Here is a 19135-nt window from a genome sequence, read left to right as displayed (position 1 = left end):
GGCCACGGTGCACTCACACTGAGTGTCAGAGTGAATCTCTCTGCCCTTCCTCAGGCTGTTCTTGTCAGGCATCTTGTCACAACAATAAGAAAGGAACTTATATACCATCCATAGCTCAGGCCTCAAGAAAGCAGGCTGTGGAGAGGTGCACACACTAGTTTTGACATGCCTGAAATAGAGAATGCAACTGTAAAAGACATCCAGAGGTGTTTACATGCTCTGGAAAAACAGATTAAGGTCAGAGGCCTGGCTGCAAAGGCCTGGCATGCTGATAGGTTGGATGGAGAAACCAAGCTGCAGGCCCCTCTAGGACACTGGCTTGGCAAATCCCCTGGAGGCTCTAGGCTTGCACCATCCCTTTCTAACAGGAGGTGGCACTGTCGCGCTACAAAAGATTCTCACCTTGGGCAACAGGTACCCCTCAGGAACTGCCACATCTCTCCCACAAGGTAGACTGAGTGAAGCCCCAGCATAACCTAGCTGGGGTGCACAGGGCTTACTAGTGGAGGAAAGAAAATTCCTTCTGAAGGAAGAAATGCAACTAGCTGGCATGACTAGGAGACAAGTCTTATGGTGATCAATACCAGGAAAGCTAACCTGCTTCACGCACTTCCCGTGACACAGGGCTCACCAGGACTTGCTGACAGCCTGGCTCTTCGGGACCTGGAATAAATAGCTGATAACCAAACAGCAGGCAAAGCATAAAGGTCCCTTTTCTCCTTAGCACCGACTGACTGGAGACGTTATATTATGCATAAGGCAGGAAACCCACCAGAGGATCATGTCCCTTGGAAGATGGTGGAAGGATCAACACACTGCCCACTAAGGGCGTCAGGGACATGCTGGTGAAAACAGCCTAAGCAACACTTGGGTCCAAGATGGTCTCGTCAGGCCTGAGTGCACCAGGTCACTGGGTACACAAACCAGGGCTGGTTAACTCCTATGGGCTGATCTGCCAGCCAGCTCCCTCAAGCCCAAGTAATGCTAATCATCTAAGGTTGGTTAACACAGAAGCTGCAAGGCCTCACAGTAAGGTCAAACAGAACCAAAGTGTGGTGCTATTCTTGGTTGTTAACTTGACTACATCTGGAACTAAAATCCAAATGGCTAGGCACACCTGTGAGGGATTTTTTCCTAATGAAATCATTTTAAGTGGGAAGATCCACTTCTAATCTAGATCGTTGAGGTAGGAAGATAACACCGTAATCTAGATCTTTTGAGGTGGGAAACCCCACCTTTATCTGGACCACATGTTCTGCTGTCAGTCTACATAAAAGACATGGAAGAAGGAAGCTCTCCCACTTTACCTGCCTGCTCTTGACCTCACTGACAAGTCCCCTCCTTCACTGGCATTAGAGCCCACTTCTTTAGGATTCTGGTACATACTGAAGACCAGGTGAGATATCCAGCCTCATGGACTGAAAACTACTGGATTCTTAGACCTTCCATTCATAGACAGCCATTGTTGGATTAGCTGGACCAGAGCTTGAAGGTCATTCTAATAGATAGACAGACAGATAGATAGATAGATAGATAGATAGATAGATAGATAGACAGATAGATAGATACTGAAAATTCTGTTATCCTAAGATATGTTTTCGAGAACACAGTACATTAGTAAAATAGAGGGGCCAATACAGACACAGCTTACCACTCACACAGCAAAGTGTGGCGGAGGAGGAGGCTGAAGATGCCCCCCCCCCAATAAAACATAGTCCTATCTAAATTCTGAAGCCTAAATCAATAATCCTATCAACACAGGTTTTTTTTTTTTAAAAGACATCTTTATCTTTCCTGTATAATTGGTTTAAATTCTCTGTAATTCGCTGCCAGTTTTAATTTCAAAGGACCCAGACCTTTAAATAGTCTTTCTCTCCTCCCAGCTCCCACACACTGACGATCCTAGATAGCTCTGACTTAAGATCAAAGGCAGGGCTGTTGAGTAACCTGTGTGCAATAAGATCTGCACTGGCCCTTCCTTTCACAGCTGCTGGCTTTTATAACGTCTTATACAGGCAGGGATTACATGGAGCAAGTTGCTAATTTTAGAATATTAAACAGATGAATAAATGTTGAGGAATTTAAAAACTGATCTATTTCAAGAGATTTCTGATCTTCAGGAAGCAAAGAGCTGAGAATTTTTAAGCTTAGAAATGTGTCTGCCCTAAGCTGCCTCTAGCTGGATAGCTAGAGAATTCAATTCCGGATAAAAGTTTCAATGTTTTTACAGAATGATCATATATGTGTTTGTGTGTGTGTGTGTATATATATGTATTCATAATATATAGTGTGTTTATATAAATAAATGGGATTTGTGGTGTTTTGATGATCTAGGCATGGTTTGTTTTTGTTTTTTTCAGATTCCTGATACATATTAAAACATACATTCTCCTTTCCTGATCTTCAGCCTCACTCCTATTCTATTTATTGAACACACACAACCAAAAAAAAAAAAAACGTAAAAGCAGCCGGGCATGGTGGCGCATGCCTTTAATCCCAGCATTTGGGAGGCAGAGGCAGGTGGATTGCTTTGCGTTCGAGGCCAGCCTGGTCTACAAAGTGAGTTCAGGACAGCCAAGATAACATAGAGAAACCCTGTCTCAAAAAAAAAGAAAAGAAAAGAAAAGAAAAAAACCACAGATTCTCTTTTGTTTGTTTTCGGGTTTTGATTTTCTAGAGGCACGGTTTCTCTGTGTAGTGCTGGCTGTCCTGGAACTCACTCTGTAGACCAGGCTGGCCTCAAACTCAGAGATCCGCCTGCCTCTACCTGTGCTGCAATTAAATTTCTATTTTCCTCACAGTGCCTCTTTGCCTTTCCCAGACCCTGCACTAGTTCCAGCTCTGTGAATAAATGTTTTAAAGCAGTCATCAGAAACTAGAACATCTTTTTTTTTCTTTTGCAAGGGAACAGGGAATTAAGTGGGTGCACAGAAAACAAGCCTTTCTCCTAATCTTTATTCAAAATAACTTTTAAGATTTCAAAGTAAAACAATGTATTCTTAGAATTTCTTACTGGATATCTTAAAATAGTAATGAAAAAATTGATGTTACTGCTATGGTTTGTGTCTGATATATTCACAGGCTCATGTTTTCAATGTCTGTTCCCTAAATGGTGGCACTATTTGGAGAAGACCATGGAATTTTTAGAGTGAAGGCTAGTAGAAGTAAGTGGCTAGAAGTGATCCTTTGAAGGTTATACCCACCCCTGCTTCCAGCTTCCCTGCTATACCATGAACTGCGAGGCTCTACCATGTATGCCTTCCTGGCTGCAGGAACTTTCTAAAACAGTGGTTCTCAACTTGTGGGTTGCAACCCCTTTGGCAAACCTCTAGCTCCAAACATATTTAACATTACAATGCATAACAGTAGCAAAAGTCCAGTTATGAAGTAGCAGTGAGGATAATTTTATGGTTGGGCTCACCACAACATGAAGAACCATATTAACAGGTCAAAGCATCAGGAAGGTGGAGAACCACTGCTATAAGACCATCACCACAAGTCTTTGGTCCCTCAAGTTGCCTTAGTCAGTACTGTGGTCATAGCCATATGAAAACAAGTAAGAGTTGCCAAGGTGCTGGTATCTAAGCAACAGTCCTCCTAATTTTAAACTACTTGACCTTTTCAGTGGTTTTCCGTTTTAAAATGGTTTGTAATACATTATTGAATGTATCTTTGAGGTAAGCTCTGAAATAGGCATTATTATGGAAAAATTGATACTCAACAAAAATTAAGTGGCTTGTCCTGTTCTAGAATTAATATGCCTTCCCAGTGAGAAATCATTTCGCATACTTAGAAATTAATAATGGAAAAAGCTCTTTAATATAGCATGCATCCAGCTCTGGCTAATGCCCAAAGGGGAGCTGGTCTTGAACAGAAGATTTGACTAATTTACACACAGCTTGGCTTCTGCACCTCACATATCCTGCACCTCACATATCCTCTTTCAGGCCCCAGGTTCCACTTTGAACAATTTAAACAGAGACCAAAGACTGCAAGTCTGGCCACTTACACAGATGGGAGATTTACACAGAAAAGATATTTCCTGAATTGTTTCTTATTATTTCTTAAGTACACCAGTGGTGGCTTCCCCCCGCCCCCAATAGGTGCTACCCGGGTTCCTCTTGTCCATCAGGTAGAACTGTGCTTTTCCTGATAAGAACGCAGAGACTTAATGGCAGGGTGGTTGTGACCCTGCACTACCTCCTTGAACTGCCCCTTAGAAGTATATTCTTTGATATGGGATGAGCCTAATAGCCAGTTATAAGTCCATTTTCTCCTTTGGCTATGGGAATGGAGCCTAATTGAATATCAATCTTAGTAAATAAACATTGGAGAAACTTTCTTAGCATCCCTAAACATAAATTATGGTGCAAGTTTTTCATTCCTACAGTGTCTGACAAGGCTGGTGAGGACACTATTTATCCTCCAGTCATATTGGAGGCTCTCCTTTAGCTAAATTCTACCTCGTGTAACTTAATATTTCCTAATCAAGCTTACTAGCAAATCCTCTGTAGCATCAATTTTACTATTTCAAGTCTATCTGCATCAGCCTGAAATCCCAAATTCCTTCTTTTCAACATAGCATTGAATAAACAAGGGCTCTACCAACTACACGGAGTAAGGAGACGGGTCAGATTCTACTTCTTTGCTTTTCTTTCTCATCCCTTGTGAATCTTCCAACCATCACCACCCCCCCCCCCCCCCCCCCCCGCTACTTCCCCCAAGCAAAGAAAAGCAACTTTGTCAGATGTATCTCCAGCTGGTGGCCTAGGTAGCTTTTCCTCCTGAAGGTCTCTCATTGTTGAACTAAATTTCACTTAACATTCAAGCAGAGATCTTTCTGGGAAGCAAAGTGGAGTATGAAGCTCCCTAAGCATGGGCCAATCATCCACTGCTTTCTTTCTCCTGGCCTCAGCTTACACTGCAAAAATAATTACAAGACTGTTGTTTTGGATTAAGACACTACGTCCCAAATAGACTAAAAAACAAAATGGAATCACCCATGATAAAGTTAAACACTGTCAAACAGAAATTCCCCAGGAAAGCTAGTCCTTCTGTTTTAATCTTTGGCAAAAATCTTGCCTGGAGTAACTTGATGTTAACTTGTCAATGATTCTCCTATTGTTCAGTCTCCCTTCCCTGCCTTATAAAGAAAGCAACCCAAAACAGCCAACCAGGTCTTCGCTCTTCATCCCCTAGGGTTGAGGAAAGCAGGACCAGCAGTCTCCTTCAGTGAGTAATGCTTACCCATTTCAAGGAATCTAATCTATAATTACAAAAGAAAGCCAACCAAGACTTTTAAACTAAAATGGCTGGGGTTTATAATCTTTAAATTTTAGACCGGTTAATGTACTTATTTTATTATATTTATCATCATCATCATCATCATCATCATCATCATTATTATTATTATTATTATATGTGTTCTGAAACATGTTTATTTCCTCAAATAAATAAAAATTGCATCCTCTCTGCATGCCCTGTGAACCAATATTCTTACGAAATCCATCTGCTATTGGTCTTTGTCCATATGGTCGGCCTCCCTTGCTGTCACTGGCCTATCTTCAACTAATTTAAAGACTATGTACCAACACATTGTCATTTCCTCATAGCCATTTCTTGAAGACTTGCTCAAAATGCTTCCAGGCTCCACTGGTTGACTTATGTACAGAGCTATCCTACACTCAAACAGCACCCTCAGTAGTTTATGGAATTTGTAGTTTTAGGTGAATTTTTTTTTTTAATTACAAGTTCTATAGTCAGCTGAGTGTGGCTTCCTCAGCTCCAGACCTACCTCTGCAATGAAATCATGCAGTTCCCCTTCAGTAGGGCAGCACCCTAATGACCTGATGATCGTCCCAATTTCTCTAGAAAAAGAAAGTTGTGAAAAGTCTTAGAATATAAATTCTGGAAAAGCACTGTAACATAAATTATCAAATAATTATCTAAATTATTTTAGGTCACAGGTAACATAGCAAACCACTTCACTCAACTATTGGCTCACAATTACGTGAGAAACTTCCTGGGAAAAGAAAAAGACACACAAGTGAACCAAGACAAAGCAAGGTTTTCACTGACTAGCAAATGCAAGCCCTGACAAGTTCAGAATGTCAAAGCTCCAGCGAAGGAACCAGGATGAGATGAGGGGAGGAAGAAGGAACGTCCATCACTGATGGCTAATATTAACTGTTGTTTAATGCTAGTGGAGAAGGAAAAAGAATATATGCTAACATTTAGTATGCTAATATGAACCCAGCACAAGCTAACTACACACAGTCTTGTGCTGTGGTAGCCTCCTAAGTTCTGCCTGAGGGCTCAGGACTACGTAGACACACACTGGGTTAAATTTTACTGCACTCCGCTTGTTGTGCTCCTGCTTGTTTTAGTTGAATCCCATCCTTTTATCTTAAAAAAAAAAAAAAAAAACAGAAAAAGACCTAAAGCTGTCTGTAGAAATAGTTGACCACGTTTACTGAAGAAAGAATGTCCCTATGGCTACTCGCAACATCTGCTTCTGTAAATACACTGAAACTGCGGTAGAAACATCCCTTTGGTGGTCATGAGACCCAGAGACCACCCTCATAAGGTCCGTGCAGACAGGAATCTCCACAGCGGTGCTCAAATCATAAAAGTTGTAAGACACTGCAGGGCGGGACCAGACTTTGCAAAACACTAGCTTTGGTCCATACCCACTGGACTTGAAATTTGGAGCACCTGATCGATTTACAGCAGTGTTTCATGGGGTGAAAGTGGAAATGAGGCCGGCCGTGAGTCTATTCCTCCTTGAAGATCAAAGAAAGACATATGGAAAGATGGAGTCCCTTTTTTCTCCCTCTAGATATATCAATGAAGGCAACAATGTGAACTGCTGCCTCTCCTGTGGTAAGAGCTGGGTTTCTAACTGACTCTGGTTGAGCACTGGGCTTGTCTCTTGAGAAGTAGAGTGTCTGGCTCTCTGAAGATGAGAAGAATGTCCCCACTAAATGGTAGATGGACACGCGGCCAGAGAAAGCAATTCATGAGGAGTTCCCTTCAGTGGCAATCCCGTGAAGGCAATGCAAATGGTGCCTAAGAAAATGAAAAAAAAGAGAGAGAGAGAAAATGAGGAAGGGACAGGAAAGTGGCTTCTAAATGCCAATTTTAAAAAACATTTCTTTAGATGGTGATGAAGTGAGATGAATCCATTCCAAGAGCTCTCCATGTGTGAGACCCTGGGTTCAGTCCTGAACACCAGCAGGGATGGAAAGTCCCTGAGCCCGTGAGGTGGGAGGAAAGGGCAAACACAGCAGACGCCCCGGTGACTCAGAGCTTCCCCTGTTTTCCGTGGCCTGAATAAAACACAAGGCTGGATACACAGCAGACTAAGCGATCCTCTAAGCCACTCTCACTCAGCACTGGTGCCAAGAACATGGGAACACAGCAGAAGGGACCAGGTGGGCACTGCAGAGCTCCAGATGGCTTCTAGAGGAGCTGGGATACTGGCCGTTATGAGGAAATCAGGCTGCTGATGCTGCAGCCTTAGGAGCAGTGATGCTCCACAGGATGGGAGACAGAGAAGAACACAGGCAAGAAAATGACCAGGCCTTTGCACTGAAAGAGTAGGAGGCTTAGGAAGGAAGAAATTTGAAAGAGAAATGTAGAAAAACATCAAAGGAGATGAAAAATGCCAGATGTGGCAGTACACACTTGCAGTCCCAGCATTTGGGAGATGGAGGCAAGAGAATTGGAAGCTCAACCTCTCTCCTACATAGCAAGTTGAAAGCCAGCCTAGGCTACATGAGATCCTGTCTCAAAAAAAGATGAAAATGCAATTTCAGGAAATGCAAAATGAAAATGTCAACAACCAGGAAAAAGTTCAGAAATAATAAAAAGAAAAGGTATGAGTCAGGAACTAGAAAATGAAAAATATGAGATAAGAAAGCCAACATAAGAAAGCTTTTTGAAAAGCTACATGAAAATCTACCACTGTAGAAGCTTCCTAAAATATATACATGTATTTTTTAAAAAACTATAAATGGAGTCACTATATTATGGGGGAGACAACCACAAGTAGACATTATATGTTACCAAATAAAGCTCCAGTAACAAGAACGGGTTACATCTTTTTGAGTCACTGGCCAAAGGGATCCCATAGGCTCTTCAAACACCACAGGCTATTTCCACCTTGATGGTATGACCCTATTGCTGAAGATATCACAAACTTATATCATTAGAACATGGAAATAAAAGTGGTACTCAACTGGACGATTCACCCTACTGGCTAGTGTTTATAATGCTAGAAGATTCTATACACACTACCACAAGTCAGGGAATTATTGTTCAGCCTTCAGCAGAGAAGCTTCTTGCAGTACATGGTAATTAACACAGAGACACACAGCAAGACATCATGCAGAGAATGAGAGAGTTGGAAGCGCTCAGCCCTACATGGGACGTCTTCATCACACTCTCCATCAAGGCTCAGGAATCTATGTGGAAGAGGAGGGGGGAAATTCGAAGAACAAGAGATGGTGGGCAGTTTTTCTGCCACAACAGGGAAGGTACATATATGAATTCACAGAGACTGTGACAGCATTTCTAAGACTTGTCCAAACTCAAGCCTGATGAAAATCCCAATACAAACGAGGGAAAGTGGGCACAAGGTGCACTCCTAGCCAAGAAACTATTCAAAAGTAATAGCTTCTGGACAAGGGAAAATCACTTTTCTGGAGTTTATTATGTAGACCAGGCTAGCCTTGAACTCACAGAGATCTGCCTGACTCTGCCTCCAAAGTGCTAGGAATAAAGGTGTGCACCACTACACCTAGCTAATTAAACCTAGTTTTAATGAGCTGGGCCTAGTGGCCTATACCTGTAATATCAGCACTCAGCAGGCCGAGCCATAAGATTACCACAGAGTCAAGCCAGCCTGGTCCACATATCAAGTTTTAGGATAGCCAAGGCTACTTAATGAGACCTTGTCTCAAAAAAACAAAATAATAATAACATAAAACTATGTGTGTGCACATATACGTAGAGGCCAGAGGTCTATGCAAGATATCTTCCTCAACAGCTCTCTAGCATAGTTTTTGAAACAGGGTCTCTCACTGAACCAGAGCTCACCAATTCACTAGCCTGGCTAGCCAGGAGCTCCAGAGAGTTTCTTGCCTCTGCCTCCCCAGTACTGGAACTGTAACACTTACTGCCATGTACTTTATATTTGGTGCTAAGGGTCCAAATCCAGGGCCTCATGCAAGCACTTTTCTTCTTAGCCATCTCACTGGTGTAGTGAAATGTTTTACTATCACTAAAATTATTAAGGCGCTTTTAAAATATATGTGTATTTTGAAACAGTCTTTTTAAGCTAACCCTGAGCTCGAAGCAATCCTCCTATCTCAGCTTCCTGTGTGCTAGGATGATAAACTTGCACCACCATGCCCATCCAACATTTAAAACTTCTTAAACTAGGCATGGTAGCATACATCTGTAATTCCAACACTGGGGAGGCAGGAGGATTATCATGAGTTCAAGGCCACACTAGTTAAAACAGCAAGTTTCAAGTCAGCCAGGATTAGATAGTAAGGCCTTATGCCAAAAAGTAATAAACAACAAATGCTTTAGAAACAGGCACCTCTGTTTGGGGAGTGAGTTTGTTTGTTTGTTTGTTTGTTTGTCTGTTTGTTTTGAGAAAGAGTTTCTCCATGTAGCCCTGGCTGTCCTGGACTTGCTCTATAGACAGAGATCCACCTGCCTCTGCCTCCCGAGTACTGGGATGAAAAGTACACACCACCATGCCTGGCTTGTTTGGGTTTTTAAATATTTATTTATTTTTATGTGTATCTGTGCATGACAGTGTGTCTTTATGTATGCCACATGCCTGTGGGTACATAAGAAGTCCAGAAAAGGGGCTCCGATCGGCTGGAACTGGAGTTCAGGTGGTTGTGGGCTATCCAATATGAGTTCTGGGATCCAAGGTCAGGTCCTCCGCTAGAGAGCTCTTACCAGCTGAACCATCTACACAGCTGCATCTTTTAAAAATACATGTGTGTGTGTAATGAAACTGAGCTTAAGTAATTCTTTTGCGGGGGGTAGGACAGGGTTTCTCTGTGTAATAGCTCTGGCTGTCCTGGAACTCACTCTAGTCCAGACTGGCCTCGAACTCACGGAGATCCACCTGCCTCTGCCTCTGCCTCCCAAGTCCTGGGATTATTAAAGGCGTGCACGACCACCGTCCGGCTAAGTAATTTTTAATATCAACTAGTTTTTAACAATGGTTTCAGACACTCATCTGAACCAGCTTCCACATACCAGTCATGATACTGTGGGCCACTGCCACTTCAGACAGCTGTCTGTGTACAAGTTCATCTCCTCCACTCACTACAGCAGTAAGGACCAAATCACTTAGTACTCTACCATGCAATTAAGCAGAAATCAATTTAACTCTTGTTTAAATTTTTTAAAGTTTTCTTTTGAAATATTATTTTCTTCTCTATAAATCTCTTTTATGGGATTTTTAATAAACTGATGAAACAACAACCATTTTATATAAATGTCTTAAAATATGGAAACTTTCATTTATCTTATCAAAGTACAGAGATGCCTTATATTGATAAATGCAAACCAGCTCCAAAGCCTTGTTTGTTTGTTTGTTTGTTTGTTTGTTTGTTTGTTAAGACAGAGTTTCCTAGGCTGTCCTGGACTTTGTAGACCAGGCTAGCCTCAAATTCAGAGAGCCACCTGCCTCTGCCTCCCAGAGTGCTAGGATTACAGGTGTGTGTCATCTTACCCACCTTAGCTCCAAAGCCTTTTAAACAAAATTCCTTTCTGCATTTATACCATACAGACAGCAATGTCACTTAGACAAAGAATGAGCAACCCAACAGAGGCATTGGATGGGCTCTTGACACGCTGACATGCAATGGATGTAGTATCATATTGCCGACACAAGGTGGCACCAGTGCCATTGAACTAGAGTGTAAATCATCCATTAAGGGCAGTCAAGGTCAAAAACACCCCAATGAAAACAGATTAAGAACATCTGATGCAATTCGAAGGGCCAAAAGGTGACAAACCCTTTTACCCTTCTGTAATACAAGTACTCTTACACAAAGTATTAGTTAGCGTAACACAATTTGGAAATTTCTAGAACAAAGCAGAATTTTGGAAAATGGATACCACTCATTTAACAAACATTTACTGAAGATTGCTATGCTGGGTACTGTTTTATAGGAGAGTAAAGAACAAAACAAGGACCCTGCCTTTTTCCCCTAGTATGGCATTTTTTCATAGATCCACATTATTTTGAAGCTAAATAATAAAAAAAATCTAAAACAAGGGCAAATTCTCTAGTGCTCAGAACTACTCTGTTCCAAACAGCCCTCTAAGGCCTTTCTAATCAACTGAAGAGCCTTTAAAGGAAAACAGCAAAGGGTTTCTGGCTTGTAATTGCTGCAATGCTATTTCTTCTTAGTCCCTGTGCTAGAGGTCTTGGTCTCAAAAGAAGAACTCTGGGCTCTGTAAAAAGCTGGACATTACAGAGGCAGGATCCGTGACTTAATGATGCAGCTCCTTTTGGTCAGTGTTGTGACTACTATGGGGAACGAGAAAGATGAGTCCCTGTTCTAGCCTTGGAGCTTACAACCAGGAGAGGAGCAAAAACACAAATAAGTACAAGCTAATTTTAGTCAGTGATAAGCGCTATGAAAAAAATCGCACCATCATCACTGTTCTTGTCCTTGTGTTAGCTCACTAAACACAAGCTACCATGAGAAAATATAGGGGGATGGAGGGGCACACAGTGTCAGCAACTTCTTTTCTCACTCTCTGAGGGCTTCACCTAAAGCTCCCTGCTTAACTTGCAGAGAGAGGCCTTACTTGTCCTCACAGGGGCATGTCTCTGAGCAGACTCCCTAGTGTCTCTCCCGGTATAAGCCAGTGGCAAGCCACCTGCCTGGCATGCACCAGTGAAAGAACCGATGAGACTGATTAGGCTTCTCCTAAAGCAAGGCTTTTAATCCAATCACTCTTTTTTGTTTAGTTGATTAGTTGGTTTTTGAAACAGGGTTTCTCTGTGTATCCCTGGCTGTCCTGCAATCACTTTGTAGACCAGGCTGGCTTCGAACTCACAGAGATCCGCCTGCTACTACCTCCCAAGTGCTAAGATTAAAGGCATGAGCTACCAAACCCGGCTCTCCAATCACCTCTTTAAACACTTCATCTGCAGACAAACTCAGATTCTGAGCTATCGGAGTTTAAAATTTCAAAACACAAGGAGAAACACTTCCGGACAGGGACAGGTGAAGGTTTGTGCTGTTGTCACTGTTGTTGTTATTATTGGTGGTGGTAGTTGTTAAGATCTCAAAAGTACAGCCAACAAAAGCAGTGATGGGTAAATGAAAGTATATCAAATAGAGACTTCACAGCAAAGGGAAAGACAACAGATGAGGAGAGAGGTATAGAATAGGGGAAATGTTTGTAAACTATGTATCTGGAAAGGGATTAGTGTCTAGGAGATATGATGAATTTGAACAACTAAAAAGTCTCTGAATTTTTTTTTTAAAGGCAGTGATCTGACCAGACATTTTTCAAGAGGAGATACACTAATGGCCCACAAACATACGAAGGAATGTCCAACATCACTACTCACTAGGGAATCATAAATCCAAACCACAATGAGATGTCATCTCACCCCTCAGAATGCCAATTACCAAAAACAGTATAAAGGATCAAAAGCTGGGGGCTTGGGGGTGGGGAGCCTCTGACAGACCTCTGATGGGAATATAAACTAGTGTGGCCACGTGGGGAACACTATCAACACCCTCACAGGGCCACAACTGGAGCTACTGTAGATCCAGCCATCCTGCTTCTGCCGCATAGCTGAAGACACTAAATAAGCACATCAAAGACATATCTGCACAGTCCTGTTTACTCCAGCATGATACACGAAGCCAGGATAGGGAGTCAACTGAGGTGTGTCAGCAAGTGAATGAATGGTTAAAGGAAACACACACACACACATACACACACACACACACATACACACACACACACGAATGATATTTGCTGATTTTTTTAAATTAAATTTGTCATTGGCAGCAGCAAAGTAACTGTAGGACATTAAATAAAACAAATCAGGCAAAGAAATATAAATATCATATATTTGAAATACAATATTTCACTCATATAGAAAAACCTAAAAACATTGCTCCCATAGAGGAACAGATCAGAACAGTAAGTGCTGACAAGAAGGGGAAGAGGGGAGGTGATGGCAGGAGGCCTGGAAATCACACAGTAAGGCTGGAGGAGTGAGTTCTACACCTACAGCACACAACATGACTACAGTTTATAAGACCGCCATATATTGTATAAAAATCTAGAAGAATTTAAAAACTCAGGGACAGGATAAGCATGTAATATAAAAATATTAATTACCCAATTTGATCAATACACATTGTATACATGTTTATAATTATATCATATGTACCCTATAAATATACAAATTATCATGTATCAATTTGAAAGAAAAAAGGCATTTCAAAACATGAAATTTAGAAACAGAAGTTCAATGATAGCAATAAGATGGTTTTTCACACCCTGCTCTGCTGCCACTGCACTGCTGGCTGCTGCCCTTGTGCCTGGGCCACTACACCAGCCCACACATTGACATGCTGTCCCGCTCTCTCACAAGCCGCAAGCTCTCTGCAGGCCTGTCAACCTTCATGAAGGTTCTGCACCCTAACCTGCATGCCAACTGCCCTCTCCTTTGCTTTCCCAACATGCTAATGCCACTTCCCTCCACAAGACTTTTGGATTTCCTTCCCACTAATTCTTCACATAACTATTTCTAGTCTTTTCTTTCTTCCTTTCCTTCCCTTCCCTTCCCTCCCCTTCCCCCATGCATACTTTCTGTGTGTGAATGTATATGTGCATCTGAGCAGCCGTGGCTGGAAGCAGAAGAGGTGCTTGTGTCCTGCCTCCTCTCCAAGGTGGGGACCAGGCTCCTCTGTGAGAGCAGCGAGTGCTCTTACGCACTGGGCCATCTCTCCAGCTCCTATAATACCATTTGATATCAAACAAAGCTACAGCAGCCTCCTTGTTCTTTTTTATGAGTTCCCTTAGCTGTTCTAGCTTACTTTTTCATATGTACATTAAACCCCCCTTGTCAAGTTACAGAAAATGTTCATTTCCATTTTGCTGAATTTATGTCAATTTAGGATGATTTGACACCTTTATTATTTCAAATTTTCTATCCCTCAAACATGGTTTCATTCCATTTGTTCTGTTTTTATATCATATAGGTTTTCCTATGGTCTGATTTATATATTTCTTGTTGCATTTTTTGTCTATAAACTCTATTTTTGTTGCTATATAAATGGATCCTCCATCATCTAACTGGGCACTATTTATAGAATATAAGGCTCCTGGGGCTGGAAAGATAGCTCAGCAGCTAAGAACACTTGCTTTTCCAGAGGACCCTATTTCAATTCCCAGCACCCATACGGCTGCTCACAACTATCTGTAACTCTAGTTCCAGGGCATCTGACACCTTCACACAGACATAACAATCCAAAGAAAATAAAAATAAATAATTTTTAAAGTAATATACGGCTCCTGATTTCTGTATATTAATTTTAAATATGTATTTATTTATGTGTTTCCTCTTGTAAAGGGTGTGGTGTTGAGTACAGGACACCTTCACCATAGAGAGAAGATGGAGGTAGAGGACAGTTCTCAAGAGTCTGGTCTCTCCTGCCACTCTGTGGGATCCAGGTGTTTCTCTCAGGTTGTCTGGCCTGCACACCAGGACCTCTCCCTGCTGAACCATGTCACCAGCCTACTATATCTTACTACTTTACTAAATTTTATTTTTCTTTGCAATAATTTTCTTATCAATTCTAGGTTTCCTCGATATTTGGTCAGATATCTGCAAATAGTTTTTCCTTTCTCCTATCTTTTCTACCTCCTACCATTTCATACCCAGTATTTGTATCCATGTTACTACTTACCCAATTGTGTTGGCTGCTGATGTTGATGGTGGCAAATGTAGAGATCCTTATCTTGTTCATCATTTTAACCAAAATGCTGCACATGACTCCTCATTAAGTAAGAACCTCAGCATGGAGCTAAGGAAACTTTCCCTAACATCTACTTTATTGAGACCTTAAAATTATGAACATGTTGCTAAATTCTGTCAAATGCTTCTTTTTATTCTTAGATATACTAATACAATGTGCTATATTAATAAATGTCCAACACAGTAATACTCTTACATTTCTAGAAAAAAGTTTGCATTAATTTACTAGATTTTGTTGCTACTGTTTTATTTGAAATTTTCAATGTAGCTTTACACAATCCTTTCCTTGGGGTTTTTTTGCCCCCAAGACAGGGTTTCTCTGCAGGGCATTGGCTGTCCTTGATTCACTTTGTAGACCAGGGTGGCCTCAAACTCACAGAGATACACCTGCCTCTGCCTCCCTGAGTGCTCCGATTAAAGGTGTACACCAATACTCCTGGCTGTTTTATGCAATCTTTATTAGGTTTTTGGTGTTGGAATTATATACACTTCAAAAAAATAATCCCAGCAGAGGCAGGTGGATCTCTGTGGTCTACAGAGCGAGTTCCAGGACAGCCAAGGCTACACAAGAGAAACTCTGACTGGGGTGAGGGGGAGGCGGTGAGAAGTGCATCTACATGTTCTATGGATAGAGTTTCCAGGATCTGTCTGATTTGCTTTTTATTTCAATTGATTTTTTTACATTTTTATTTTATTCTTTTATGTGTATGTGTCTATGTGAGTGGGTGCCTGAGGAGACTAGGATGGGGTGTTGGATCCTCTGGAGCTGGAGTTGTAAGTGGTTGTGAGCCACCTGGATGGGTGCTGGGAACTGAACTGGGGTCCTCTATAAGGACAGCTTCTAACCACTGAGCCACCTCTCCAGCCATTTTCAGTTGATTTTTAATACTTTTTTAAGGTTATAATATAATTACGTTATTTCTTCCTTCTGTTTCTCTCCCTTGAAACCCACCCATATGTCCCCCTTGGTTTTTTTTTTTTTTTTCAAATTCATGCCCTCTTTTTCTTTAATTATTGTTACACACACACATCTATGTTCCTAATATATGAAAATACAACCTGCTCAGTCTGTGTAACATTGCTTGCACGTCTGTCTTCAGGACTGACCATTTGCTATTGGATAACCAACTGGTGTGCTCTTCCCAGGGAAGACTATCTCTCCTACTCTCAGCATCCCTTACTCCTAGGGTTCTTTGTCTATGGCTGAGGCCTCTTGAGCATTGCCCCTTGCATGTTAACATGTCTCCTAATGCTGTCCTTGTTCAGGTCATGTTTAGGCGGCCATGCTGGTGAGAAATCATGGGTATAGCTTCTCTGGCATTTCAGGAGACACAATTTCGTGACAAACTTGCAGCTCTTCTGGCTCTTACAACCTTTCTGGCCCCTTCGACAGTGGTCCCTGAGCTCCATGGGCAGGAGCTGGGTAACAGATCTATCATTAGGACTAGGCTCCACTTTGACCAGTTGTGGTCCCTCTATAATGGTGTCCAAACTAGGAAAGTAAAACGTGGCATTGCTGTAGGCAGGAAGGAGAGCAATATAAAATAAATGCAGGGCGGAAGTGCGCTGATGTGGGGAGTGGGAAAAATGAGAGGACTTTAACTGGGGAGGGAGGAAAAAGATAATTCAAGAGGAAGGAAGGTAAAATAATATTAAGGATATCTGAAAAATTAGCATGAATCATACTATTATCAACCTAAGAATGCTTATAACACATGTAAGTTGTTATATAAATATAAACATATACTTTAAGTGAAATTTTCCCATCTGGGCTGATAATACTCCCTCCAAAAGCTATAGACCATTTAACAAGAACCCCAACACCAAACCTGAGAAGTCCTCCTTTGGTTGCTGGGTGTCCAAAGGACGCCCCAAACATTACAGGCTATTGCTATTGCCTTAGTTGCCTCCCACCCACTCAGGAACTATCCAATCCAAAGTCACAAGACATATACCAATTTTTTTCCCCAAGAGTTTTATAACTTGAGGTCTTGTCTGTGATTTTTTTTCTTTTGAGTTAGTTTTTCTACATGGTATGTGGGAGGGATACGGCATCATTTACTTACAAGTGGATATTCAGTTATCCTAGCTCCACCTTTTGTGGAGATCAATTAAAGAACCATCTCCATTAGTAGAGCTCTGAGGTAAATCTTGAAAACAAGAAGTAGGCATCCAATCACCTCCACAATTGCTTAGGTTATCCCCAGTTCCTTACAGATGAATATAAACTTCAGAACCAGCTTGTCAGCTCACGGGGAAAGGATGGGAAAGACTAGGGGACACTCAGTGGTACCATGTCTACCTACCATTCACAAGGCCTTTCATCAGATTCCTAGCCTAAGAAAGAGATGCCAGGAGAGGAGGTGGGAGGGAGGGGTGAGGAAAAAGGGGGGGAAGGCATATAAAAAGAAAGGAAGAAGAGGAGATAAGAAGGAAAATAAGATTTGCTAATAACTCCACCCAACTTGATATGTGCTTGAAGTGGCACACATCACCTGCCCCACATTCCAATTCCACCAACAAAGACTCAGTTACATGGCTACTAGCCCACAGCCCTGAGCCCCTTCTATCTCTGAAGGTGTCTGAAGTTAGAGCAGGCTGCGTGCTCAGGCATGAATCACTAGCACAACCAGGGAGGAGATGGAAAGAGACCAGTGAGTTCACAACTGCTGCTCTAGAAACGAGGGCAAAATGTCTCTTAGGCTTAACCACTGCACCAGGATTTTTGGAGGTAATTACGTCACTAAGGCAGGAAGTTCCATGGCAAATGCACAGCCCTCTGTGAAGGCGTTCTTTCCATACAGACTGCTGTGTTTTATGTGTTTGATCCGTCTCCCCAGGCACAACTGACTGAACCAGAGGTAGCTACTTAACCCCAAAGTCACATAGCTCTAGGCCTTCAGCAAAGGCCTCTGAAGTCTAGCATGAGCTTGGCTCAACAAAGACACCCTCTGTTGAATATTAATAATTCAGCAGAATTTCCCCTTTTCTTCCTTGGAAGATTTCAAGTAAAACATACAGAGAGCTACACCTGGGAGAAGAGTAGCAGAGAAGCCAGTACACAAGATTCTAAGTCTGTAGAAACCCTGAGTGACCAGACACAAGTGTGAAGAGGCAGGCAGGAGAGACTCGTCAGTAGCAGGGAAGAACCTGAGAGAGAGGGAGGGAAGGAGCTGTCACCAGCATGTTAGCTGAACAGAGTTGATGTGCAGCCACCACAGTGACGGGAAACACAGAGCCCCTGAAGCCTTTCAAAGGCAACAAATACCAACCTAGTGCCCATGCAGCTCAAGTGCCTGTGTGTGTGTGTGTGAGAGAGAGAGAGAGAGAGAGAGAGAGAGAGAGAGAGAGAGAGAGACAGAGAGAGACAGAGAGAGACAGAGAGAGACAGAGAGAGACAAAGACAGACAGGTTAAGTGAATGTTACAATGTGAAAAGGCTATCTTTTAAGTAAAAATAATTCATAAGATAGCTTGGAGGAATACAAGGAATTTTTGTTTTGTTTTTGTTTTTCAAGACAGGGTTTCTCTGTGTAGCCTTGACTGTCCTGGACTCAATTTGTAGACTAGGCTAGCCTCAAACTCACAGAGATACACCTGCCTCTGCTTCCTGAATTCTGAGATTAGAGGCATATGCCACTGTGCCCCGCTACAAGGAATTTTTAAAGTATTGATTTCCTTATCTTTTAAAATAAAAAAAATAAATAAACAGTGCTTTCTACATTTGAAGTAGACCGTGTGCCTAGAGTCTCCCAAGATCTTCTCTTCTGAATGTAAATGTTGTCTTCTATGACAAACATCTGAGACTCCACAGTTTCTTCAATGGGAATTATTTTTTTCTTTCGTAAATTCAATTTTTTCTTTTGAGACAGGGTCTTATGCAGCCAGGCTAGCCTAGCACTTATGAGCTGAGGATGACTTTGAACTCCTGCCCTCCAGCCATTACCTTCCAAGTGCTATGATCACAGATATGAGCCACCATGTCCCACTTAAGCAAATTATTTTTATTTTTAAAAAGCATGCAATTGTGAGCCTCGGAGTGTAGCTAGAAGGCAGGAAAGAGCAGCCCTTTCTCCCAGAGTGGGCA

At 41.9% G+C, this 19135-nt stretch overlaps 1 protein-coding gene across 1 annotated transcript in view; it reads right to left on the bottom strand.

Annotated features, from left to right (window-relative positions):
• Nucleotides 1-19135, bottom strand: part of Efcab2 (EF-hand calcium binding domain 2) — a 72066-nt gene that overhangs the window by 18474 nt on the left and 34457 nt on the right. The window contains exon 3 of the mRNA XM_051147981.1: nt 5795-5867. Coding sequence (XP_051003938.1) covers nt 5795-5867 — 73 coding nt within the window. The remainder of the gene's footprint in view (nt 1-5794; nt 5868-19135) is intronic.

Source organism: Acomys russatus, chromosome 6 (assembly GCF_903995435.1).
Source record: "Acomys russatus chromosome 6, mAcoRus1.1, whole genome shotgun sequence".
Lineage (NCBI taxonomy): Eukaryota > Metazoa > Chordata > Mammalia > Rodentia > Muridae > Acomys > Acomys russatus.
The sequence above is the reverse complement of the archived record's forward strand: the minus strand, read 5'-3'. Positions and strand labels throughout refer to the sequence as shown.